Genomic DNA, 26,615 nt, shown 5'->3' on the forward strand with positions numbered 1-26,615 from the left:
GTCAGGATGACGGAGTCATCATGTTGACCCAGGGCTTGTGTTTCTTCTCCAGGTGATTTTTGCTTTGTGTGTCATGACTTGGCCCTCATCCCCGTTTCATGCTTTCCTCATCGCTCCCCTTGTTTCTGTAGATACCTGCCTTTGTTCTTCCTTTGACTAAAATAGGGAAAAACTGCAGTCTGACTCCCCTACTGAGTCCAGAGAGTCATGTTTAATTTTTTTTTTCACTTCAGTTTTTACCACAGCACTGCCAAAACAAGCATTCCAGCAGCACAGCGCATGTGATCCTAGTCAGGACCACAGTGGAAAAACTCATCTCCACCGCTAGACACAACTCTGTATCCCCCTAAGAATCATATCGCAGGCCAGTTTTTCTTCTGCTTGTGAGGTGAATTAAAACGCAGAGAGGCAGTGGAGAAGAGTGTGGAAGGGCTATTAAAGGTGACTTTAGAGAACACAATCCCACACCACAATAATGGTGCCATCACGTTCTATTCCACTTGTGACTTCAGTCATGTGTCTTTCCAGGATAATTTTTAACCGGATTTTCAAAATGCAGATCAGTGTGCACCTCCATTAGCTGCAGTTATGCAGGTAGTTTGAAGAGGACACAGCTGACTGGGTGTTGCATAACCAGGAGTGCCGCAGCTGTTGACATGCAGTTATCTTTGAAACGGCAAGGTGTTAGCCATTAAACACAACACTCATTGTCTCGGTTTGAGCTCCGAGTTAACGACAGAATATACATTATAATTCAAGCATGTTTTGAGCCTCAGCCTGTCACTGTTCATTAAGCATTTGTGTGATTAAATTATCACAGTCTTTTTTTGAGATCTTTTTCTGTTCCATGTTGGGGTTATCACCAAAACATAGAGGTTGCTCGAGTGTCATCAGTTCTCAAAAGCAAGTAGTTGTATTTGGAGCTACTAGGTTGTGGCAGAAATCACAATTATGTTGGTCGATATTCAGAACATGATTATCTAAGACGCAAACTCACATAGTTTGGAGAAATAATAGACTTTATTTAAGTTTATTAAGTTGTCTTTTAATTGAGTCTTTCGATTTAAACTGGATTAAGTGCACAGCCCTGGTTGTACTGTATGTTGGTGAAAGTTTGGAAGGTTTACTTATGTTCATTCACCACCGTTAAAATGTCTGAAATGTCTTTATTTATTTTTCTTTTCCTCTACACTCTTAAGCTGCTTAGAATGAATTACTTCCAATTTGTACTCCGTTTCTGTTGGTAGTCTCTCGTGTTTGTGATATAGCTGAGACTCGGACAGGTTTGGAAAATGCCTGACTGGCCTAAATTACATCTCTAAAGCGAGTGGGGGCAAGATTTTGATTCTCAGGGCTGGGCGATATGGCCTAAAATCCATATCACAGTATAATTTGAAGCATGTGCATAACGATATATATCGCGATTTTACACACTAGAAGGCACACTTAAAATCCTTCAATTTTCTCAAAAATCGACAGTGTGTCTTATGTATGAATTCTGGTTGTGCTTACTCACCTCGAACCGATTTTATGTGCTACACAGCGCACAGAAATCTGTCAAAAATGTTTTAGTACGACTTTGGTAAGCTATGAAGCTGCACCGCTTGATGGATTGTCAGCGCATTACGGCTACCGTAGTCAGGAGCCTCGCGGAGTAATCTGGGTCCAAAACTCCGTCTGCTTCAGGTCCCAAAGTCAAACGAACACTTCGGCATCATTGCTGAGAGTTAAAAACTGTGTAAATTCTTTCATCTTTAATAAAATGATCAGCGTTGCTGCTTTACCAGATGTAACAATTAAGTTTAGCATCCAGGCATCCATGAAAACAGAAGTAAGTTAGCTCGCTAGTTTCCACCTAAATATATATATATATATATGTGTGTGTGTGTGTGTGTATATATATATATATATATATATATATATATATATAGCATGTTCTGACTGAGAGATTTCTGAAAAATTCAAACGTACAGCTCTGCTATCACTTCCAACATAAATGAAGACAGAAAACTAAACAGCAGTGACGTTTGTAGGGTTACTGAAGTTGGGCTAGCTGGTATATAATGATGCTACGTGATCGCTAGCTACACGGCTATGTTAGCATAACGTTAGCACAGTGAAGCTGGAGGTTGAGCGCTAACTTTTTTCCACTCGATGAAAGTTAACGTGAGAGTTTCTGGTGGTTAGGGGCAAATGAGAAAAAAAACGATCACAAGTTTCCATAATGAGATCGAAATCTGGCACATGCTTTGATGAGGGGTAGGGAAGTGGAGGAAGCTCAGGTTTCGGCTTTCCTCATTTTCCAAAAGTGCTTCGTTTCTTTGCTATTACTGTCGCCCGGCGTAATTTGCAGATGATGTTGTTTGTAGCTGCTGCAATGCTTTTGACCAAAACAGGCGCAGCTTAATGACACCATCAACATGCGCTATCGTGGTAGAGCGGTATAGTCAAAATCTCTACCGGTGGCCAAATTTATATCGTTTCTACCGTATACCATTTATACCGCCCACCCCTACTCTCAATATGGAAAAAGGATCATTCACAGTCTCACCTGTCTGCTGAGTCAGTAGAAACTTAATAAACAACCTCGATGGTCTTTAAAAAATATTCAGGATGTCAGAATCGAATGTAATCCTCCTCCCCTTTCTCTTCCTCTCACTGCTGTCACTGATGTAGAAAACGGACTGTATATTGATATGTATAATATAATAATTTTTGTGTGTGGCCCGCTATAACTATTTGATTTTTCTTATTCTGTTTTGTAGGTGGCGTTGTTGGGGATAGATATCTGTGGGGCATTTGTGGATCGCATGGGAGAGCGGTTTAAAGGATACCTCGGCACAGGTGAGATATCTTATCTATCTCTACGCTTTGTTTTCTTTAAGTTGTCCTTTTAAGTTTCAATGCAAATAGATCTTTATCTCTTTTGTTCTTTTATCTTAAACAGCAATTGCTAGTCAAGGAAGTGTGTTTGTCTGGCCTTTTGAATTCAGAAGTGTAACAAAAACAATATAGCAGTCAGTTTCACTAGATGTCGTGTGAATCTTCGGCATTTTGACATATGTCCTTCCATTTTGTCTCTCACTTCCACTTTGTGGTTCTTCTGAGATAGACCCTGCAGCCTGGCACCACTCCGTGTCTATTATGCATCTCTATATTTAGGCCCACTGTAGCTCACTCTAATACACCCCCAAACCACACCTTGATTCATGACCTCAGGAACTAAATCTCATATCAGATTTCATGCTCTGCCATTGTGTATTTGTGTTATCTCGGTGCCAGACCTTGTGGATGCCCTTAAGGTGTCACCAGCTGTCTTCGTCAGCCACACTGCCTCTTGTCACCGGCAAACCCGCTGAAGCCTGCTGTGCTACTCTGTAAAGGCTGGACTGGTCACACTGTGTATAGTCTACCACACGCACTCTCTTTATCCAAGAGCTTTATATGAATGCAGATGTGTGTGTGTGTTACGGATGGACGCTAAAAACATCTCTCTGAGCCAATGCCAACCATGGAATCTCCCTCATTCTTTCTCAGTTCCATTTCTTCTTCCCTGTATTCTCTGCAGCTCCCTTCACCCATACAGTTCCACACACCTACCCGCCCACACATACACAGTGAGGGGAGGAAGATGAGATCATTGAGACTGAGGGATTGTATTGATCTACAGGGCTGACTTATTGCACAGGGCAGCTGCAATTTGTGTGTGTGTGTGTGTGTGTGTGTGTGTGTGTGTGTGTGTGTGTGTGTGTGTGTGTGTGTGTGTGTGTGTGTGTTCTTTAAAACTGTGCAGTGACCATCCTTCACTTCCGAGTAGCTCCCTTGTGTTAAGTGGAAAAGGAAGTGAAACATGCACATCATGAAGGACTTTACTTTGACATAATTATATTTTCTTCTTGACTAAAAAATAAAAAATGAAGAGACGTGATTGGCCAGTTAGATTGCTCGGTAGAAGTGTGCCTGTGTATGTTTTCATCTTTAATGAAAGAAATGAAGTCATGTGCAACAATGGCCCCTGCTGTCACTTTTTCTGTTTGAGGTTATTGTCCTTGTTGCCAAGGCAACCAGCTGTTGTGGTAGTGTAATGTGCACTCAGAAACACACACACACACACTCCTACCCACATTCCTAGCGTGAAACATCAGTGGGGGGAGTGATACAGTGATGTCATCTAGTCTTTTTCCTGTGCGTGCGTGCGTGTGTTCGGGGTTATGCCATTTTGTTGTGTATTATTGCATGAATGTCAGAGTGAGGTTTGAAGTTTATATAATACAGAAATTTTGGGAGAGACCATTCAAACCTTTGTGTTTGTTGACTTTGAGGCTGCCCAAGTTGAGAATGAAGACATGAAAACCAACAGCATTCTACACTTTCTGAGCTGAATCTGTCTATCACTTAACCTGAAACTACTCAACTGTATAGATGGAGATCTTTAAAAACAGCACACAGATATATCGCTTCATTTTAAAAATATATATAAAAAGGCAGGGTATCTATTCTCTCCAGATTAAATGGAATACGCTTGATAGCTTTTCTAGCCTAAAGGAATCATAAACAGACATAAAAATCTTGTGTTAGCAGCACATTCAAACAAAGTGTTAAAGTGTCTATATCGATCTTTTCCAGAAGTATAAGAACGCTTATACGTACTATGTATATGTACTATATACTGTGCGGTACAGCACAGTATATATGTCGTGTCGAGCTGATCCGAGTAAAAACTAATGGAAAAAGGGCGTTGATGTTGTACCATGGTCCTCTTTTTCAGGGAACAAAAGTTATTGTCATAACATTTTATTTCGATTCAACGTATTCAGTACAAGACATGTATACATGGCCCTCAGAGCAGTCATTGAACTGAAGTTGGATCACCAGCACCCTGGGGCATGGCAGACCCAGCAGAAAGGCCACAATCTAGCATTCAAATAACAGAGTCAAACAAAAGTGTGCAGAGATGACTAGCAACCTGTAGTGCCTTCTAAAACAACAGATAGGCGGAAGGAGTGTCTCCCTGCTGCTGGAGCCCCTCTCAACTCTGTCCCATAGCTAAGAGGACTGAAGGTTGTTCCTTTGAGGCGTCAGGTCTCTCTGGAGCCCTGGAGGTGGACCTTTGCTTGGAGGCTGTATTCACAGCAGCGTAACCACAGCAGCAGATGTGCTGCTCTCTTGGGGATAGATGGCAGAACTGCAGCCATGTGAGAGCCAGCTCTGGCTTTGGATTCGTATCACACCTGGGGATGATATTGTCCAAGGTTTAGCACCGAACCTGGCAACAAAACATGCAGTTAACATTTCACATGTGGCCGACATGCCAACTGTGTAGTTTTGGCTAACATCAACAGGGCCTGACTTAGAGTCTGTGGACAAAAGAGCTTACCTGCAGTAGATAGCCAGCCAGAGTCTAACAACTGAGGGGTGACTGTGATCAGAGGGGTACATGTGCAGGCGGAGGCCTCGCATATGTCTTCACAGGTCATCTGTGAATATGCATGACTCGAGGTGTCTTCAGCCAGTACGTGTCGTTGTAATATCTCAAACTGTATGTTTTGTTCCAAGTGAATTCACTGAAAGGGAAGTGAAATCATAACATATGACTCTGAGCCCTTTTTTACTTTTGTAAGGAAGTAGGCTTCATATCTAGTTGGTTTAGGAGGAGCAGCTTCTGCCCTTGGATGATGGAGTTAGTAAAACTCTTGCTGGATGTGTGTGCTCTTTAAAAAAAAAAAGTATTATAAAATCAAACATTTGGAAATATATCAGTTCTGACACTCATTGGCTGAAGTGTTAAATGTTCTAACACAGACAAGTTGGTTTACAGTTTTCAGAGGATATGGCTTGGTGGTAGCTGAGCTGTTAAAATGAAAACTGCTGCAAAAGTGTTTGGGGTTGTTTTGTTTTTGTTTGTTGTTGTTTTTTTTGGCTGAAAGGTTATTGATGTACTGTCTTTCTCATTATGAGTGTAACCATAACAGTTGTCCAACTATCAGTTGTCCAACAGTTGAGAAATTTGGTAGGATCGTAGTTTACTGACCAAAGAGCTGATCAGTCCAATCTGTGTTGTGAAAACCCAAAATAAATTGAGGTGCATCTGTGTAAATTTGTATTTACCATTTGCAAAGGTAACACTGTGTAATAAAGGATACTCGTACATCAGCACGTAATATATTTGTAAGATTATATGGAGGCAGCGTGGAACCTTTCATTCAGTCAGGTCAGCCTGACACAGAAGTAGCAGAATCTCAGAAATTTTAATTACAGATAAGATTGCAGTCTAATGAAACGGTTGGGGACTTTTTGTTTGTTTAATGCTGGTAAATATTAGGTGAACATGTATGTGGCAGTTTTTAACTTACAATAAAACCAACCTTTAATTTATGTTGTATTTCTTTGCAACAAATCCAACTAATTAAAATAACAATGAAGTGACCCAACTAAACAAGACAACTAGTGTATCCAAAGACTCTGTAGCATTGACCTCCACTGCTAAATAAAAAAGTCCTGCCTTTTTTTCCTTTCTTTTTTTCTTTCTTTTATAATAATGGCTGACCTTTTTTTTTTCTTTCTTGAAATTGCAGTGCACCAATGACAGTCTCAAAGCCATGGACAGCCCAGGGTTATGTTGCATAGCAGTGCACCAATCCCATCCATTTGTTGGGTGGGGCAAATTGTGATAGCTAGTGATAGAACAAAATTTATTTAACTTTAACAGCACGTTTGTTCGATAACATCATCAGAGGTTGGTGTCATATTTTATCGTTGGTGTTCTAAAAATACAGTACTGTGCTTGTACACTAGTACGTCATGAATTAGTGTCACTGTTGACCTTTTTTGCATAAAATAATATGAATGTTTATAAATAAATATCCATATTTGATTTATTTATAGCTTAGTCCTGTCAAACAGGGTGCAGCTAGACTGCACACGCACATGCCACACACACAAACCATGTCATCCAAATACACTACACACACCCACATACAAACTGTGGTGATTGGAATTTTTTTCCCCCCACAGACCTGATAGGCTTGGGGAAAGGGACTAATAATTATTAGCAAAAAAACAATTTCAGAGTACAGATGTACAAAGATTATTATTCCTAAATTGGGAGAATTGGAGTAACTTGCAGTTCTCATAGCTTGGTTTTCCAGCATTGAAAGGGCTTTCTTTTGTCACTGCATTACATCAGCCTCTCTGACACGGGGGCATTTGACATTATTTTAGCCATGGTCCATTTCCCATTTGCTGCCCTCTCATTCCCCTTTTCTAGTCAAAGCTACGGTGTTGATGGTTGTATTACTTAAGCTTTCTTTCCTTTTTTCCCCTTTTCTATCAGACACACTCATATGATATTAAGCATGAACATTCAACTTTGTACAGCAATGTTTTTTTTGTTTGTCTTAAATATCTTTGGCTTTTAAATCTTGTAGAGTTTCGGTGTCATGTGCGGCATGCACAGTTAACTGTTTTTCATAGACTCTTACTCACCACCCACCCACTCTCTTTCTCTGTGTGTGTAGTGTTGCCAGCCCTGGTGGACAGGCTGGGTGATGGCAAGGACCAGGTCAGGGAGAACAGCCAAGCCCTCATCCTTCGCTGCATGGAACAGACTGCCTCACCAATGGTGACACACACACACACACACACACACACACACACACACACACACACACACACACACACACACACACACACACACACACACACACACACACACAAATCATTGCCTAAACAGGTAAATCCTCCAGTGTACCACATGTAAGATGAAGACAGTTTTGTCAAATGTCATTTAAATTTTATACCAGACATGTATATTGAGTTGTAGTTATTCTAGAAAAAGTTATTCTAAAAATGTGACACAGCAGAGAAAAAAATACAGGCAAATTAAAGCCACCTCCATATTAGTAATGCATTAAAAAAAACTACAGAGGGCCTGCACTCTACCTATCCACCCCCTCTTGTGGATATCGGAGGAATTACACAAGTTACTCCATAATGTTTTGTTTTATTTACACATGCCTCACGTGCTCATCTCCATAGATTGTGCCCTCTTCTGTACTCCATAAACTGCTCATCCAATGATGAGTTGATGATGATGATGACCTACCGACACCCCTTCTTTTTCTTTTTTTTCTCTCTTACTCTTGCTCACACTTTTATCCTTCTTGTTCTCCTTCATGCAGTATGTTTGGGAAAGGCTGCTTCCTGGTTTAAAGCACAAGAACTTCCGCTCTCGAGAAGGAATCTGCCTCTGTCTCAGTGCCACGCTCAACATGTGAGTAACTTCTCCTTTATCTGTAATGCTCCCAGAATGAAATGGCAAGTTTATTAAGCATAGGCAATGTTTTTTGTTCTCTGTGTGTTAAATCTCATATTTGAATCCTTAAGTAAGTTCATAATGTGGTGGATAATATAACACAGATTATGCAATCCTACGCTGCTTTCAATCTCTGTTAGTAAGTGTTTGGCTCAGTGAGGGCTGCACAGAGCTATTACCACCACCTTCCATGACCTATTTTGTTTGCTCAAGGAGCACACATGTTCCGACTTTCCAGGATTAATCCTCTTAACTGTTTGTGTGACTCTGAGGTGGTGCACATTTCTTCCCATTTCCCCACCTACCATTAGCTTGTCCCTTTTCAAAATATGTTATGAGACTAGAGCAGGATGCAGTTTTAAAGACAAAATATCAGTTACTAAAATTGAGTTGTTTACAAACTCTTTTTAAGTGTGGCTTGTTTGGGGTATTGTCGTCACCCCTCCAGGCGGACGGGTGGCATGGATAGCTAAGTTTGTGAATGCAATGACTTGACAACAAGGTCACATAGATGTTTCAAACATAAACAATATGTGCATTTACTAAAAATCTCAGAAGAGTTTCAATCCCGGTGACCTTGACCTCAAGGTCAGAGGTCAGGTTTTTTGTCAATATTGTCACTGCAATAAATGAGAAAAAAGCAACATAGGAATTTGAAATTTGCTGGGAGGCAGAGGGGTAAAAATGACCTTTAAAAAAAAACAAAAGCAAAAACATAACATTGCTCAGTTGTAGTTTTTTATCTCTTGCATTTCTACTGTTTTCAAATAAATATGGGTTTTAACCTTTTTGATTTCATTGCAATTGGTTTTTATTCAGATTTGGGCAGTAAGTTGTTGGACGGCAGGTTGTAGTTACGACAGGTTGTGTGTGTAGGACTACAGGGACACTTCTGTCTGTACAGGTACTTGTTTGTTGCTGCTTGTTCTCAGCAGTCGAGATCTGTGTGGTTTGGCCTTTACTCTGTTTTCCACCTTGAGCTCACCCACACACAGAGCAAATTTAGACTATTAGAATTGCTGTGCTAATTTTAGCATCTTTTTGCTAATGGAAGGTGACACTGTTGTGCTAAATGCTAAGCTGCTATGTAATAGATACACTGAGCATGTGTGCTTTACGTACCCGGGCATCCATAATGAGTGAGTAGAATGAGTAAAACATGGCATAGAAATGGGCTGCTTCTGGGTTTTCACTTATTTCTATTTTTTGTTAAGTACACAGTGAACATACAGACAGATTAAAAGTTTAAAACCTGAGCTCTTTACTTCTAGGGTGAGTGGATCAGGTGGGTCTGTTGTGCATGGAGGGTGTGGTTTTGGTCCACTTAGAGGACTGGGTCAATGTAAATAATTAAGACGTTATTGCAGCTTTTATTTTCATCTTATTAGGAGTGCTCTCTGGTGCTCCAGCCCATCAGTGGAGTTTCAGAGAGTTGTGAAAACACCAACAGTGCATGGTATTGCAGTTAGTGCTCTGAAAGCTAAGCGTGGGTTTGTTTGGGGTTTTTTTTTTTTTTTTTTTTTGGGGGGGGGGGTTCTTTTACATAACTGGAATGGACAAAAAAGAAGAAATTAAGAAACCATCTTTGTCTGCTAATGTTTTTTATATTTGTGTGATGTTAAATTTCTGAGGCGTGTGTGTGTGTGTGTGTGTGTGTGGTTTGTAGATAGTGTTTGTAGCTTATAACAGGCTACTAAAAGATCAGTCTGCCTTAGAATAGATATATTTTTCAAATTTCTAAAAATATTTTCAATGAGCGGAGCAAGATTTCCTTTATAAAAGAACACCAGATAATTATATTTATTACCGGCAACTGTCACCTCTCTCTTTTACGTTTCCTCTTGTGCCTCTGTTTCACACTCTCAGGTATGGAGCCCAACCGCTGAGCCTCAGTAAAATAGTTCCTCATCTCTGCTCGCTGACAGGAGACCAAAACCCACAGGTAAGATCTGCAGTGTTATACATGATGACATGATAGTGGGGAAAATTTTACCTTTTTGTGTGTGTTTGTTTTGACTGCGTGTGGCTCGTCATTGTTTTTGTTGAGCCAGTTTGTCGATAAGCCTTTTTGTTCAGCTCTCAGCAGTCAAAGTGTGTTGGGTTTCATCTTAAGGCAGCTCTGTGATTATTACTGTTATTAGTGAGGAGATGGGCTCTGTACCCACCACCCAGCTTCACTGCTGAATCATGAGCACCCGGTTGTTAAACCACACAAGAGTATTAGGTGTGTGTGTGTGTGTGTGTGTGTGTGTCAGTGTGAGGAATAGAGAGAGGTTGGTTTAACCTCCTGCAGAGTTGCACCCCAAAGCTGAAATCTGCTTCTATCTTCTACCCAATGATTATCTACCCACATACTGTCCTGGCCAATCAACATCCTAGAAAGGCCTGCCTACCCTTGGGTGCTAAGAATCCCTTCAACAATATCCTTGTAGCCAATCACAACAGTGTTTACAGCAATAACAAGCAAATCATATGGCTCCCATAGGAGGGAAGAGTATGGGCTCTCATGGGTTTAGTTTTTAGTGTGTTTGCATGTTTGCGTCTCTTAGTCTATGAGCATGAGTCTAATCTTTGTCGAATTATGAGGGAGAATCGATCTCAGTCTTAACAAACACAAAGATAATTTTTTATAGTGTGCTAGGTAACCCATCACTTGAATCTCTTTCCATGTGTTTATATGTGGAGGGTTATTAAATTGGTGAACGTCTGCTGTTTAGGTACGTGAGGCATCAATAACAACGCTGGTGGATGTTTATCGTCACGTTGGAGAGAAGGTCAGAGCAGACATTGGAAAGAGAGGACTTCCAGCTGCACGGTGAGTTTTTGTTCTTTTTCGTAGTATTTTTTTAAAATTATTGTTATTTATATATTTATTTTTTGAGTTTGTTGTTGTCTGTGTTTCTATGGAGTCCCGTGGCCTTGGCACTCAGTTTGTCCCAAGCCACACCATGCACCACTCTGCCCTTCACACACACAGAGGCACTTTCATCCAGAGCACAATGCCGACTGAATGAGGGAGGAGGGTGAGAGGGTGCAGCCACGGGGTACAAAGGCGTTGGGTGGAGTAACAGAAATGGGGGTAAAAACTGTGTTCGAGTCATCAGAAGAGGTTTAATGTGGGGGTTTGTCCCGCTTTGGTCGTCCTGGCTACATGTGCAGGGTTGAAGGTTATTCTGAGCACACAGTGACCCCTTCTTTCTGCCCCCTTTTTACTGCTTTCTCCCATGTGTGAGAGTCGAGCAACGGCCAGTGCTGTATCTGCTCAGTATGAGTCTTGCGTCTGTGAATGCTGGCTGTGGTCATGTGTCATGTGCTGTGCATATTAAGCCAGTCCGTCTCCAGTGTAAACACACTGTCTGAATGTGTGGGATTTACAGAGTGGTGTGGCTGTCTGCCTTCATTTAAATATCGGAGGCCTGACAGATGCAGTGATTTACAGCCTGCGCTTGTTCTTCCTGAACAGATGTGTATAGTTATTACTGAATTCTGCACGTGAATTTTTATATGTATTGTATGTATCGCGAATCTCCCAAACCAGTTTTTATTACTTTGTATAGTTTGTATAAGAATAGGGGTGAGAATATCTACAATACTGCAGTTTTACTGATCAAAACTCTCATTAATTTTATTTGTGATGTTTCAGTCAGCTTCAGGTCTGCTATAGGCAAATAGCCTTAGTACAAAACCTGGAGCAAAGCTGTTGGAATTGCATTGTGTGTTTTTTGTTCATATGTTTAATGAAGCCATGCTAAATTTTTACCTTCATGTTATGAAAGTTGTCTGAGTTACAGACCCATAGAGGTATGTGAGAATTTTGTGCTTTTTAAATTGTGTTATGCATTTATTTACTAATTAATTTTTGAGGCTTCAAAACATTACAGTAGGTATCGTTGTGAAAGTTTCAGAGTGAAAACACATTAAAGCTCTGTTTAAAAACTGCAGCCAAATCAGTTTCACAACCACTCCAAGTGTCGTGTAATGCTTGGAAAAAATAACGCAAACGCAAATTATAAAGTACAAAAATGTCCACCCCTATAATTTGAGGGGTTGTAACTTAATATAACTAATATACTAATGTTATTGTACAGTGGGATTTTTAAAAAAAAATTCAATTTAAATTGTTTTGTTTATTTAATAATTGATTTCATATGGAGCAACCCAAAGGGTTACCTAGTGGAAAGCAAAGCTCTGGCCAGGATCTTGCTGACTTGATGACATATCAACTCTGCAGAGTTGGCATTAGATAATGGACAGAAAGATGAAGTCATAAAAAAGGAATAATTGTTGGATGAGTATGTCCACATCCCTTAAATACCAAACAAGCACACATTTTTAAAGATACGTGGAGGCAAGTGATTATTACAATCTGAAACCTCTTTTGGACTGTGCCAGATAAATGGTTAAAAGCTATTTCCCAAAATTAAGTTTCTGTTTGAAACAGCTCTCTGTTGTAAATGAGACACTGAATTTTGATGGGATTATCTGTATAATTAAATACATTCCCCCCCTTACAACAGTCTCAAAATGTTCCAGTTCTAACTTGAAATAATTCATAATAAGTCATTTCATCTAATCAATTTTCAGTGAAATAAACATATAGATGTGCATATCTTATGACCTCAGATCAGATGTTTAGACACAGGTTAAACCTGCTGACACGAGCCAAAACACTTCTTGGATTTGGTGATCAGGTGTTGTGAATGGGACTTAGATTGAAATTACAAACCTATTTCAAATGACATAATGGTGCATGAAGAAACCTGAAAGTGGAACTTAATTTTACAGTTGGCTTATTTACTGGCGTTGTGTCTGGAAGTACTGTTGTAATCTTGGGTCCATTACTGGTAAGAACAAGGGGCTACCATCTGACAGCAGCTTCCTATAAGTAGGTCAAATGCTGGTTGAGTGAGCATTCATCAGGCCTGCCTCATGTGGTTTGATTTGGAGATGAGTTACCTGAAGGACATGAGTCCTCTGCTGGACAAAGGTGTTTATCAATGGCCGCGATAAAAAGATAAAAGATAGAAATAAGAAGAGGGAGGGAACATGTGCAAGTGGGATGAGAAGGCGAGACACTGAGGGGGGAGGAGCAGCGCTGTCTGCTGTTAGCCACACAGCCCCTCCCCCTCTGACGAGTACGTGTGTGTCTGTGTATGAGAGGGAGGTTATGTAAAGGGTAACTGAATCTCGTTGCTGTCTGTCACACAAACTGGCCCATTTGACTCTCTCTCCTGCTCATACAGACACACAAAGACGCTTCCTGGAAATTTACTGTACGTATTGCTGTTTAGGTTGTTCAGTTGGCGTTTGTGTGTACAGTGTGTATGCGTGACAGTAGGTGGTGCTTTGTCGCATGCCCGTAGCATGCTTTGGTCTCTCGCCGTTTGGCTTCCCCCCTCTCTCTTTCTCTCTCACACACACGCTCCCTCCCTCTCTTCCCGTCTTCTTTCCTCCCTCCCTCCCTCCCTCTCGGAGCCACTGCACCATGTTGGATACAAAGAGCTGAGGGGAGCTGAGGACCAGAGTGTGTCACCAACATGGGAGCTAATGCAAGATTGCGTAGCAACGCAGCAAGCTATTAATCAGCCCACAGGGAAATACTGATGCAAATCAGTGCTGAAGACTAAATGCTAGATTTTTGCTGAAACAAATAGATGCACAAAATGCTAATGAAAGAAAGCGAACCACGTGAAAATGGTGCACGGCTGAGGAGCTAGTTGCAACGCTAATCGTCACTTATCAGAAGCTGCTTAGCTGTCTGGCGGTTGTGGACCGGCAAGCAGACACCAAAAGACAGAGACAGAAAGAGCACGGTGTGTATTGCTCTAATTGTTGTGTGCGCCCATCCATGGTTAACCTTTCGGCAAAGCAGACATAAAGGCATGTTATTCGGGGTCATGTGTTTTAGTCTTTGTTGTGTTTTTGTCTAACCAGTTGTGCATTTCGAGGATGATCAAGAGTTTTTAGCTTGAGCTGGATATCTGCCCTGTTACTACGCTGACAATGCTACCTATTAATCACATGACTAAGCAGACCTGGCTGGTGGTTTCATGTGTGTCTGTCTGATGCTAGTAGGATGTTATAAGAGGACACTTGGGGTGTTGCTGCTGCAGCTTCATGAGTGTGACTGCCATAATAGACACACCCACCCACAATCAGACAGAAAGGCGTGGAGACTGTCCACATGTTGCTGCTGCTTCTGCTGCTGATTTTGATGATGAGTCTCATTTGGAATTCTTAGCACCTTGTTTGTGTTTTGGTCAAACGTCTCTGTGGGGTGCTCAGATTTTTTTTTTTTTTTTTTTTTAAATCTGGACTTTATTGTAATTTCTTAATTTCTTCATTCAAATATGTTTGGTTTGACAGCTTTGGTGATATTAACATTGTACTGTATATCTGTGCTCGACACTACTAATCTTCCTTTTCTCTTTCTCCAGGTTACAGACGATATTTGCTCGTTTTGATGAAGCCTTGAATTCAGGCAACATGGCTCTCAGCCCGAGTCACGGTCAGTGCGTTTTCTCATTTACTTTGCCACACTTGAATTGGATAGCCACCAAGTTGAGTCACATTGTCAAGATGGTTTTACTGTTGTCATGTAGTGGGTGTGTTTCATAAGGGAGCAACATTGTGTGTGTTTTTCGAGGGGCGGGGGGTGCCTGTGCTTGTGTGTCTAAATCTGCATGTGCTTTTGTGGTTGTGTCAGTTTGTTGCCATGAGCTCCTGTAAGAGGTCCTAACAAGATTAATGGTTTAGAGTTTGCGTGTGCGTGCACATCCATGTGTGCGTGCAAGTGCTTCAGCAGAACCAAACCTGAGCTGAAGGCTGCTGCTGAGTTTTCCCTTCCCCAGCAGTAAGGTGGTCTGTGGAGCCATTGTTGTTTGACCCTGGAGAATTGTAATTATATTGACAGTAATATTTCACTCTGCACTCTTAAATTTTCAGGTTATAAAAGTGGGTTAAGCAGCACCTCAGGGAGTTTTTGACACTATGCACAAATGAAAATGTGAGGTTTCCCTGCTTACATATGTATTAGAAGCTGACATGATGCTTATTAAGTGTGTGTCTGAAAGCCTTTACTTAAATATTGAATATAGGTTATTCAGTTCCCATGGGACTTCATTTTTTTTAGTATCCATTCCAGTAAGATAAACAGAGTTTGAATTTTGAGAAAAGAAAGGTATGAGATTGGTATTTGGTATGAGCACATCCTCTGAGCTGAGCTAACAGAGTATCATTTAGAAGCAAAAACAATGAATCAGTGGTTTCCCGTTGTTCTTTCCATCTATCATGTCACTTAACAAACTGCAGTCACACTGCCTTGATGTATGATAATTTATTCAGTTACACAAAAAGCACTGTTCTCATCTAAAAGCAGAGACCAGGAGTTTGCCTTTATCTTTCTGGGTTGTGCATCTACTTTCTGGTTGATAAGAGCTCTTGTGGAACTGTTGATAATTGGAAAATTGGAAGCATGGAGCTGCATAAAAGCTGATGGGGGGGTTCCAGTAAAGGTATCATCAGTATATAAAGTATAGCTTGTCAGTTTAAAATCTGGTTATGTATACCAGTGGGTTTTTGTTTTTAAACATATTCTTCTGAACAGGCAGCAAAGGGCAGGGCTGATCTTCAAAGGCACACTTATTAATCATCAGTGCAAAGCAGCTTCTGTCAAACATGCCATCAACCCTTCTTTGGAATGCATTGCTGCAGGCCCTCTTGATAAACCATTTGCAGCATCTAGAAATTTCTTTGTCTTTTTTTTAATTGCTGCTCAGCAAGTATACACTGTGCTTCCATTGCCTTGTTACACATCCAGTGCTCTTTTGAAGCAGGCCAAATGTCTTGACATTCTCAGTCTACCTGAATCCATAAAGCAGGTAGCTTTCACAATGCTGTCTTATAGTCTTTCTTTAGGTGCTGGGTGGTCTGCACTGGCAGTTCATTTTTATTTTGCTCCAAACAACAGAGTGATGTATTTCCTCCCTTGCAGATTTTTGCTGTCAGCTCCTCTCTGTCAGTCAGGGCCTTTGATTTGTCACGCTCTCATAATTCCCACCACCCTGCAACTGTGTGAACAGAATGGGGTTCCCTTTGAAGTCTCTGATCATATTTTTAGGGTACAGAGTTTGCTTCTGTTCGGGGAATGAGTGCAATCAAAGTACTGGTGGGGAAAATTAACATTTTATGCATTGCATTTTGTTCATTTGCGAATTACATTAATAATGTGTGATTGTCACACGATCATCCAACACATTTGGGAACCACTGATGTGTACAGACTGTTTAGTACTTTATAAATTATGAGAGCGATGAAGTTTCCGAGATTATGAATAGTATTTTACTGAAATGTTTTCTAAATCTCCACCAAATTGAGTTGACATGTGGCTTTAAGCTGAGTTTGTGCTCCCTTTGAGGTCAGCTGGGTTTGCTTTTGGTGTCTGGCAGAGGTTGTCATTGGATGATATACCTTCAGGCTGTCCTGTCACTGTATCTGTCTACCGGCTACAGCAGGGAGTTGGTGCTTGACAGGCTGTTGCAGCTGGTTTACTTGGAGGGAGGCATAGGGAAATGTAATGTAAGGCTTTAGCTGCTGTCTTTGTGGGCCGAAGTGAGATGAAGGAAGTCTGACTTTTAAAATCCCACTTCCCCGGGGCTTGGAGCAAAGTTGTGATTTGGGTTTGTGATTGTGTAGTTGTTGTGATGAATTGTTAATGTTTTTAACTCTGCGTTGTTGTCATCATCTGTCATGTGCTTTTCCCTGAATGAAAGCAGCGATTGTTTCCAGACAGAATATTTATTCGTTTGGCACTCTCGCTTTCATTTAAACTCGCTGTGACAAAAAATAGCTGTGATTGGTTGTTTGGCTGTCACGCAACTGATCATGTCCTGGGCATCAAAAAGGTTGTGGAGCAGTGAACGTCGGTGGGTGTTCAGCAGCCCAAACCTCTAAATTGTCAGACATGCTTAAAATAAAAGTGTGAATGTTAAATTTTGTACACAAGTTTAGCAGAGTTGTGCAAAAGTACTAAAAATGTATCAAACTACCTCCTTAATATCAAATTATTAAGAAAGGGATAAGTAAATTAAGCTTTTAGGTCAGTCTAAGTCTAGTATAAAATATCTGAAATCTTTCAAGAATATTGTGTTTAGTTGATTTAGTTTCTATAAGCTTGTCTGTCTACCTTCAGCTCAGGATGAGAGTCCGGTTTTGCAGTCAAGCCGTGCTCAAGTTTAGGTGCTTGGAGTCAGTTTTGGTTTGTGCCCTATGAAGGGATTTCTATATGGACCATAAATGTTATGGAAGTTAGTCATGCAGAGTGAAAAATGTCAAATTTGTCTACATTTAAAACTAAAACTTGTGCGTTTACATTAAGGGTGAAGCACTGTGTGATTTATTTATTTTATTTAAATTTTTGAAAGGGGCCACGGCCATGAGAAAATAAAATGAGTCCAATAAGAGTCTGCTTATATTTCATAAAAATAATATATCTTAATGTAGGGAATAGGAACTTCTTTCTATTTCTTTCCAGTATAGGTAAACTCAGGCAGAGTTTAGAGCCCCATACTGATTTCTGTGGGCTGGTTTAAACCTTTTGAGAAGAACCGCACGTCTCTGGTGCAGTCATTAAAGGTTAAAATCTCAGCCTTACTAAAATCATCTGTTTATGTTTTGGTTGTCACAGCCATCGTGCTGAACGGGTAAATACAAAATATGACATCTTCAGGTGGGTTGTGTCAAATAGTGACAGAGGAAAGGAGAGAGAAAGTGAAAGGGTCTCTGCTTTGTTTCTCTGAAACACATTTGCACACACATACTTCGGGGTATATGTCCTCTGTATATGTCCTCTAATGCCCTGGCTGTCAGTCTGCATTATGAATTGTCACAGTTATGGTTAGGGCATCTTAGATTGGAGGTGGCGATTGGGGTTACATATTACATATTTCTGTGGGTTAGGTGTTAGGTTTACTGAAATCACACAGTTGTTGCCTCTCGTGTTGCTTTCATAATGACAGAATTAAGAGTATGAAGTATTGAGAGTTTCAGCATCATCTTCCACATTTTATGTCAAATGTGTCATGTTGTTACTTTGTAATTGCTCTTAGATTAAATTTTGAGGTAGTTGCCCAATTTACGGATATTTCTATATTTGTATCTCTGTAATATCCCTAGTTGTGACTGCGTTTTTTGCTCTATATACCCATTCTTCTTACCCTTTTTGCCACTCACTTGTTTTCTTCTCTTGCTTTAAAAACTTGACAATCTGGGCTTTTGCACTGACCGTATTTTCAAACTCCCTGAGTAAACATGAAGTGGAAGTAATTGCAGAGGCTTACCTCAGTGAACTTTAGCTACACGCCCTGCTGTTTGGCCTTGGCTGCTACCTCAAGTGTGTTTAAGCTTCTTTCTTTGTAATGCCTCAGCTACTACAGCTGGTCATGCCACAGTTGGCATTGTTTGTACTTTTCTGGGTGCATACCTTTCCCAGCCTAATGAGGCTGAAACAAACAGTAATTTTAATTTTCACTGCTTTTCATGATTCGTGTTTTTTTTATGTAAATAGGGCTACATGATTATGACAAAGAAATTGCCCTAAATCTGAAGTGTTTTCACAGCAGATGATGGCCTGCTTCTCCAAACAAACCCTTTGCCTTCTACCTTAGTTTTGTTTTTGTTTTTCAGCGGTCTGTTATTTGTGGTCTGTTTTTGTTGTTGTTGTTGTTTTTAATGTCACTCGTTCATGCTGCATCCTAGAAACTTGAAGCTGTGCAGTGCAGGGAACAGCTGTGACTGACACATGCAAGAACTTTATAGTATTTGATCTGGGGAGCGCTCAATTTCTTCGATTTGGTGTTCTACTGGAAAAGTGCACCAATTGTGGGAGTGCAGCCTTATTATTATTTAGCAGTAAATAAAAAGTGCCAGATACCTTGTTTTATCACGGTCTAAAACCAAAGGTCTTTGCTTTAGTGTGTAGACTGTTAATCATTTAATCCCTTAGTTCAGTGATATGTTTATCATCTTCAAGACACTTGGCTAGGAGATCTTTGAAACCGTGAATGTGAAGTGTTTGTTTTTCCGTGTGTTTGAATAATGAAAATAATGGTTAGTTTCAGTTGGACTAACAAAAAAGACCTATGAGCATCATTCATACAGTGAAAAAATAATCTGAAACATGTTACAAAGATAAATAGAAGAGAAAGGGGTTAAAATAGTGCAATTGCCAAATCCTATGATTTGATAGTTTTGCATCATCAGCCATTACCTGTCTGTTTATCTTTAATTACATTAGGTTAGGTTAGTAATAGTTTAATGTGAAATGGGATAATCATGTCTCACTTCTGTCCTGCCTGTAGAGCCACCTTTACTTTCTCTTTATTATGGAAATGTGAAAATAATTTGTTTCCATCTTGTAAAACCACTGCTGCTGTTCTGTTTGTGCCAAAGCTAACTCTTTTTTTTTTTTTTTTTTAAATCACAAAATGTTTGAACTCTGCTCTTACTACATCTTTTCCAGCTTCACAGGTAACAGGTGGTTGCATCTACCATTCTGTTAAATTTTTATGTACAGCAAAGATAAATGTGAGTCTTTTTGTCGAATAATGAAGTGTCTTTGGAGTGTGTTTTCTCACCACTTTCCTGCTTTCTTAATTCTTGTTTGACGCTTCACGTCTGCCACAGAATGTGGTGAGCATGAGGTTTGTTTTTGTTTGTAAAGACTCCTCAACCTCTAAGTTAGGGACACAAGCTCACACCATCTGCCAAAATACACACAGGCACACAAATGCCTTCGTACTTGCCCTTGCCCCACATCGCTTTCAGGCCAGCTCTTGGCGTTCTCTTTGAAGGGGTTTGAGGCAGCTGTTGCTGAGGATAGAGGGGAGGAGGGAGGGACGCGAGGAGGGCAGAGGATCGAGGGAGGAAGCTGACAGAGATCTCTGGCAGTAGCCGAGTCACAGCGCTGTGCCTATCACTGCCTCTCCCTGATTCATCATGACAGAGAGAGATTGAACAAACGAGGGAGAAACAGAGATAGAGGAGAAAACAAAGGCGAGAACAGAGGGACAGAAGTGAATACAGACCAAACCAGCGGATTTGACCCATAACGCTGTAACTATGGCATTTGGGGATGATGATAATGGTAGGTGTGTGTGTGTCTGTGTATGTTTGTGCCTGGCTGTCCGTGGTTGTGTGTTTAATCTCATCTGGCTGTGGATGCTGGCACTCACACAAAAGCTGCCCAGCATATGGTTTTAGATTGAAATCAGCTTAAACTCATTGCACTTTCACCCCAAGTGCTTTGGTGTGTGTGTGTGTGCGCATGTGCTTCCATGCGAGGGGAAAACTGGGGTGTCCTCAAATGCTTCCATGATGCTGCATTTATTGCAATCGTGCGCATCTGCAAGAGCAATGGTAGAGACCAATCTGAGCTGTTTAAAATTTTGAGAGATGCTTATAGTTTTGTAGCTTGTTGCTTGAGGTCATAGTTGCACCGCACCGTATCCACCCAATCCAATTTTCTTGCAGCTTCCTCTCCCCACTGTTCTCTTCAAGTCTAGTGTGGCTTTACTCAAGTAGCCACTCAGTCTCTGCTTTTCTGTCCTCTCGCTTAAACTCTTTCTTTTGTAGTAATATCAGGTCAAGTGTTCTTCTGTGTTAACACCCCAGCTCTCAATCTCCAGGCTTACTGGTGAAGCCTTTCACTTACTTGTGGTTATGTGAAAATAGTGCAAATGTGCTTGGATTTGAAAAGTAATCATTCCAATAGTAAGGTCCATTGTAGAGCTTTGCAAATGTGGGGTTCTTCTACTTTAGGTAGCTAAATTTTTTTGTGAGAACAAAAAAAAAAAAAAATGTTTACATGATGTTGAAATGAGGTTACTTTGTGTTGTTTAGTAGGTCGGTATGCAGAGCCCCCCAAAAATCTGTCTCCCTCCCTTTTGTTTCCCACATTGTGTATGGGTTAGTTAGTAGTTTTTGTCTTCATCATGCCAAAGATTTTCCCAACCCGAATGGAATTACAAAACACTTCTCTTCAAAGCAGTTTAGTTTCTGGTAACAAAGAAACTCATCATCACAGCGACACACCTGGTAGTTTCAGGTTACATACCCTTGTGTCATGTTGTGCCCCAAATTGCACAACATGAGAAGAAATGTTACCAGTGGCTTTGTGTTATAGGGTTCCTGTTTTGAAGCGAATGAAAAGAAGTTGTTGAGAAAAGTCAAAATTTCACATAAGCAAAGAGGGGATATCGATCATGACTAACAGGCCTTTGTTCATTCAGTAAACATGTGAATTGAGGTTTTTTCTGATGTTGGTTCTTGGGAAAGTAAAGCATGTCATTGCCCATGGTGCTGCGCTCGGCTCTTATTTAATGACATTTGGCCCTGTGCACAGACACACACACAGGAAGAGCAATGATATTCAGTGCCCCAAACTGACCATCAGTAGCAGCTTTCTCTGCTTGCATAGTACTTCAGTGTTGACAGGGAGTGACACACACACACACACACACACACACACACACACACACACACACACACAGAGTCTCTTGCTGACATGCTCATTCTGCTTCAGTGCATCACCATCTCTGCAAAGGGAATCATGACCCTGTTTCCAAGCTACTCTGATTGTCATGGCAAAGCTTTCCTCTGAATATTATGACTTATCCCTCTCCCCGACTTGGAATTGGGACTCAAATTATACCTGTGTGTGTCTGAGTCTCTGTGTATGTGTGTCTTCTTTTAATGAGATCATTTTCTCTGAGCTGGGCTGTAAATGGAGCAGCCTGTCTCCTATTAGAGAATCCAAGCTTAAACCTCAAACGTGTCTCTTTATTTTCCTTTGCTCCCCTTTCGCTCAGTCATTCTCTGTCCCAGATTGGTTGCAAGTGAAGCATTTGACCCTCTTATGTTACCAAACTGATGGCTACAATTAAATATATAGTTAGTATGTATAAAAAAACTTCGAGTGTCATTCTATGGAAGCAAAGGAAGTTATTTTCTTTTTATTTGCACTTTCCATTGTATGTATTTTTCTAGTATTACCCCATTTTGCATCTAAACCACTGTATGTTCAGTGGTTTATCTTTTCACTTAACATGTCTGTAGGATTAGCTGTTTGTTTTTTATTAGTCTTTTTTTTTTTGTATATATACGTACTTCTGCTCGTTTATTTTGGAGCTGAGAGTTTTTAGCAGCTTTTGTCTCAGACACCACGGTGCTGCTCGTGTTCTTCTTTCCAGTTGTCGTCACTCTCATATGAGTGATCGTGCAGTGTCAAGATATTTTGTGTCATCTTCTATGTGGGACTCTGCATGCTGTCACATGGGCCTGAGCAGGAATATGCGACATTGCCTGTACACAAACACAATCTGTTAGCGAGGTAGAGCAAAGTTTGCATAGAGCAATGTGACACTAAAGCTAAATGAAGCTTTACGTGGGCTTTTGGCTCTAGTGTGCACCAGCACCAGTATTGCAGACTGTTCCACTGTTATATGGATACCTATATCTGATGTAAAAACATTCACAAACTTCATCTCAGGTGAATCAGTTAATAGGCTTTCTGAAGATTTGGTGTGACTGCCTTTTTAAAATGTTATTTTTGGTGCATATGCATAAAAAAATGCTCTGTCCTTCTCTGATCAGCAGGGTGTTGTATCCTGCTTCCTTTTAGGTGGTTTGCTGATGTTTGAACCACAGAATAATTTGGTTAGAGCAGAGTCAGTGCTGCCATCATGTGGTCAAAAGCCCCCCAAATTTTGCTGGAAGACTTAAGATTAGCTCTCTGTCTCGGCTAGACTTTCTCTCATCTTTTTTTCTTTAGACAGGGACAAGTAAACAGGGGAGCACTCCTTCATGTCTAATCATATGTTTATTTTTTGGCTTGTAACACACATTAACGACTGGGAAATGGCTAAGATAAGATAAGATAACCTTTATTAGTCCCACACGTGGGAAATTTGTTTTGTCACAGCAGGATGTGGACAGTGCAAAAGTTATGAAGCAAAAATTAGAATACAATAAGAATAAATACAGTACACAACTGTACAGAATAGAATAAAATAAAATACTATATACAGTAGAATAAAATAGAATAAAATATACAATAAGATAAAAAAATAGCATGCTGCTTTGCTGCATGCTTCTGTAGAGGTGTTTTAATATCTCTGTACTTTAGGATTTCTTGATTTTCTCTGAGCGGTTACCACATTGCAGCTGGTTGTCCGCTCTTCTCTTTTTATTCCAGTTTTTTTTTTTTTTTTTTTTTTTTAAACTCTTCTCTCCACATGGAGAGAGGAGGGGCGCTTGGCCTGGTGTTTCCATGGTAACGCTGCCTGGTACATGGTGTAGCTGATGTCTCTCACTGTGTTTAAGTATGCTGTGATTGTTTCTGTGTACTCATATGTAACTAGCATGAAGTAAATTAATAAACAGTAAACCCAACTGTTGATTAAACCAAATTGGGGATATAGTGAACCCCCACCCCCGCCTTTGCTGCTCAATTCGTTTGAAGCTGGTCTGCACAGGTCGTCATGGCAACAGCATGTGTGCAGTCTGTTCTGTGGAGGAGATTCACGCTCTCAGTCTCTCCCTCTCAGTCTCCCTCCTCTCTCTTCTCTCTGGTGTCTTTGCTCTGCCCTTCACCCAGTGACATTTACCCCCGTGGGGTCTGACTAGACACAAGCAGGAGCTGATAATCAATGCTAAGACCCGTGATGCATGTCGTAGTACTGCTAATGTAATGGAGCCGTGGGTGTTATTACCAATTAAAATTCACTTAATGGTGCATCTGATTGTGAATTTATTCACTTATGATGCATGCTTTTATAATTCAGTGCAATTATAAACATCACTATATTCTTGCATTTCTTCTGCAGTATGTGAGAACTAGCATACATTTCAAGCAATAAATTGCACAGAAATGCCAAAGGTAGCAAAAATGATAGAAATTTTAAATCATAAATACAAATTTAGATTTAATTCATTATTCTTGTTATTTGTCAAAAGGTTCAGTAAACATTGCAGTTTAAATAATAATATATTTTTATTTTTGCTTAAAACAGCTTTGGTCTCTGTAGCTAATTTCCCCTCTGACAGCTGAAAAGCTGTTGTATAAAGCCTTCTAATGCATCATTACAGTGATAGGTGGTGTTTATTTTTCTTGTTGCTCGAAAAGATGCTACAAGGATGTTTATGTGCTCCATGCAGAAAATGTACTTTTTCACTTTGCATTTTTACTTTGCTCATTTTGGCAAAAGGAAAAAGTAATTTATTCAGTATCACAATGATTACGGCTAGGTAGCCAGAACAATTGTTGCTAATAAGGCCCCAGTTCTACACTTCAAAAATGGTAAGGTGGTTTTGAAGGTGTCAAAATGTTAATTCTTTTTTTTTTTATACATACATAGAACACTAGAAAACGTCATGCATATGCACATAAAATGAGTCAGGTGCAGAGCCAAAAAAAAGCCAACTGCAAATGTCAAAACAATAAATGAATAAAAATAAATCTACAGCTTGCACTCTGTGGGGCTCCAGGTTTATCTGTTTATCTATTTAGAGCATGCTACAATAAATCAGTAAAACTGCACCACCGTGTGCAAGCTGTGTTTGGTTTTTTAACATTTCTTTTTTTATATGGATCCTGTGATTTCAGCAGATTTAGCTGAACCTGCAGCTTCTCGCCTCATACTATGTGGATTACTGTGTAGAGCTCTCACTGAGAGTAAGTGGCTGCTTTTGTCAAGTGGAAAATCAAAAGTTTTCTCTAACACGATGTCTCAAAAAAACAGATGTACTTTTATGTGTGCGTGCTTTGTAAAGCTAAAATCGCCCCGTTAGCAAAGTAATTATGAAGATGCTGCAACCGTAACAGATACTTTTAAAATTGTGTTTATTTAGTACTCGAGTTTAAAAAAGTCAAACTCAAAAACATCTCTGTCTACAGGCTCTGTTAACTGCTCTGTGGGTGTATGTTTGTGTGGGAGGGTCAAGGCCTCAGATGGAGGGGTGTGGTTCACCCTTTGTACCCCCCTTGTCAACACTCTCCTTTAATCATTGTTCCATTATCCTTTGTTCCTTTGTGCATGTGGAGAAACAGAAATATAGCAACAGAAAGTGTGTTCAGAGGTTGTTGTTGTTGTTGTTGATGTGTGTGAGGGTGAGAAAGAGAGAGAGGGGGGATGCTAGAAGATAGCATTTGTGCTGTCTGGTGGTTGTAATGAGTTTAGGTTAGCTGGTCTGGCAGTGACATAGAGAAGCCCTGTTAATATTCCTGGGGTGTCTGTGTGTGTCTCCCTTTCTCTCCCATCACGCACACGCATTCATCCTCCTGCCTCCACACTGGCTGCAACAACATGATGTCACCTCCCGCCTGATTGGCTGTGAGGCTGCTAAGAGAAGGAGGAGAGAGGCTGGGAGAGGGAGGGATAGGAGAGGGAGAGGAGTGAAAGAAAATGCCGGCACTTGTATGGGTGGAGGGGTTTTCGGACAGCGATGTGAGGGGTGTGTGCGTGCGCAGCCTTAGACACCTCACATATAGTATATGTGAGGTGTGTGTGTATGTGTGTGCGTGTGGTGTGCACGTACCTGTTTTGGGGTACAGTTTGGAGAAGAGGTGAGGGACCCCAACACCACGCCCTCCCAGAAGCATGAGGCGACTTATCTGCCAACGCATCTGTGACTGTGAGTGGAAGGATGAACCTGGGTGTGCTGGACTGTGTGTTTGTGTGTCAAAGACTGTGCGTAAATGTCAGTTCATGGCTGTTGATGTGTGTCTGTACACGTCCACTTAACATTTATCTAGCTTGAAAAAATCGTCTGTCCATAACATTGGAGAATGAGGCTCATATGTACACATTCATGCTTGTCACTCATTTTGCATGTCGACTCCGTGTGTCTCTGTGTGCATGTAAATAACTTGATGTATGAGTCAAGGTGTAGGGTGGTGGCTTTGGCGCATTTCTCCATAGCTGGTTGTCAGAGCGACTGGAGCGCAACTACATTCCTATGCCAACAGTTTGATCTTCACAGTCAACGTGTGTGTGTGTGTGTGTGTGTGTGTGTGCCCTCACATATTGTTGCAAATGCTGCAGCATCGTTTCAGACATTCTCAAGTTTCATGCAAGCTGGACAGCTAGCATAGTTTGTGCTAGCATGCAGATTGAGGGTTTGGGCTCTGGAGAGTTCTGTCAGTCACTGGTGGTGTAGAGGTTGGACATCTTGAAGATTTGGCTTGGTTCCTCCTTTGAAGTGATCGTATAGGTCTGAGGGTTTGCTTTTTTGTTTCTCCCACTGA

General features: G+C 40.7%; 1 protein-coding gene across 44 annotated transcripts in view; it reads left to right on the forward strand.

The window, feature by feature from the left end:
- The window catches only part of clasp2 (cytoplasmic linker associated protein 2), a 61,219-nt gene that overhangs the window by 4,697 nt on the left and 29,907 nt on the right, over positions 1-26,615 (forward strand). For 36 of the 44 annotated variants that reach the window (XM_040020551.1, XM_040020557.1, XM_040020550.1 and 33 more), the window contains exons 2-7: positions 2,766-2,844; positions 7,518-7,621; positions 8,181-8,272; positions 10,181-10,256; positions 11,032-11,129; positions 14,752-14,822. In XM_040020551.1, coding sequence (XP_039876485.1) covers positions 2,766-2,844; positions 7,518-7,621; positions 8,181-8,272; positions 10,181-10,256; positions 11,032-11,129; positions 14,752-14,822 — 520 coding nt within the window. Of the gene's footprint in view, positions 1-2,765; positions 2,845-7,517; positions 7,622-8,180; positions 8,273-10,180; positions 10,257-11,031; positions 11,130-11,909; positions 13,588-13,610; positions 14,128-14,751; positions 14,823-17,405; positions 20,457-24,340; positions 26,003-26,615 lie in introns of those variants that run through there. The other 8 variants (XM_040020594.1, XM_040020595.1, XM_040020597.1 and 5 more) reach the window with 6 other exon arrangements.

Source organism: Simochromis diagramma, unplaced genomic scaffold (assembly GCF_900408965.1).
Source record: "Simochromis diagramma unplaced genomic scaffold, fSimDia1.1 OVJJ01000753.1, whole genome shotgun sequence".
Classification (NCBI taxonomy): domain Eukaryota; kingdom Metazoa; phylum Chordata; class Actinopteri; order Cichliformes; family Cichlidae; genus Simochromis; species Simochromis diagramma.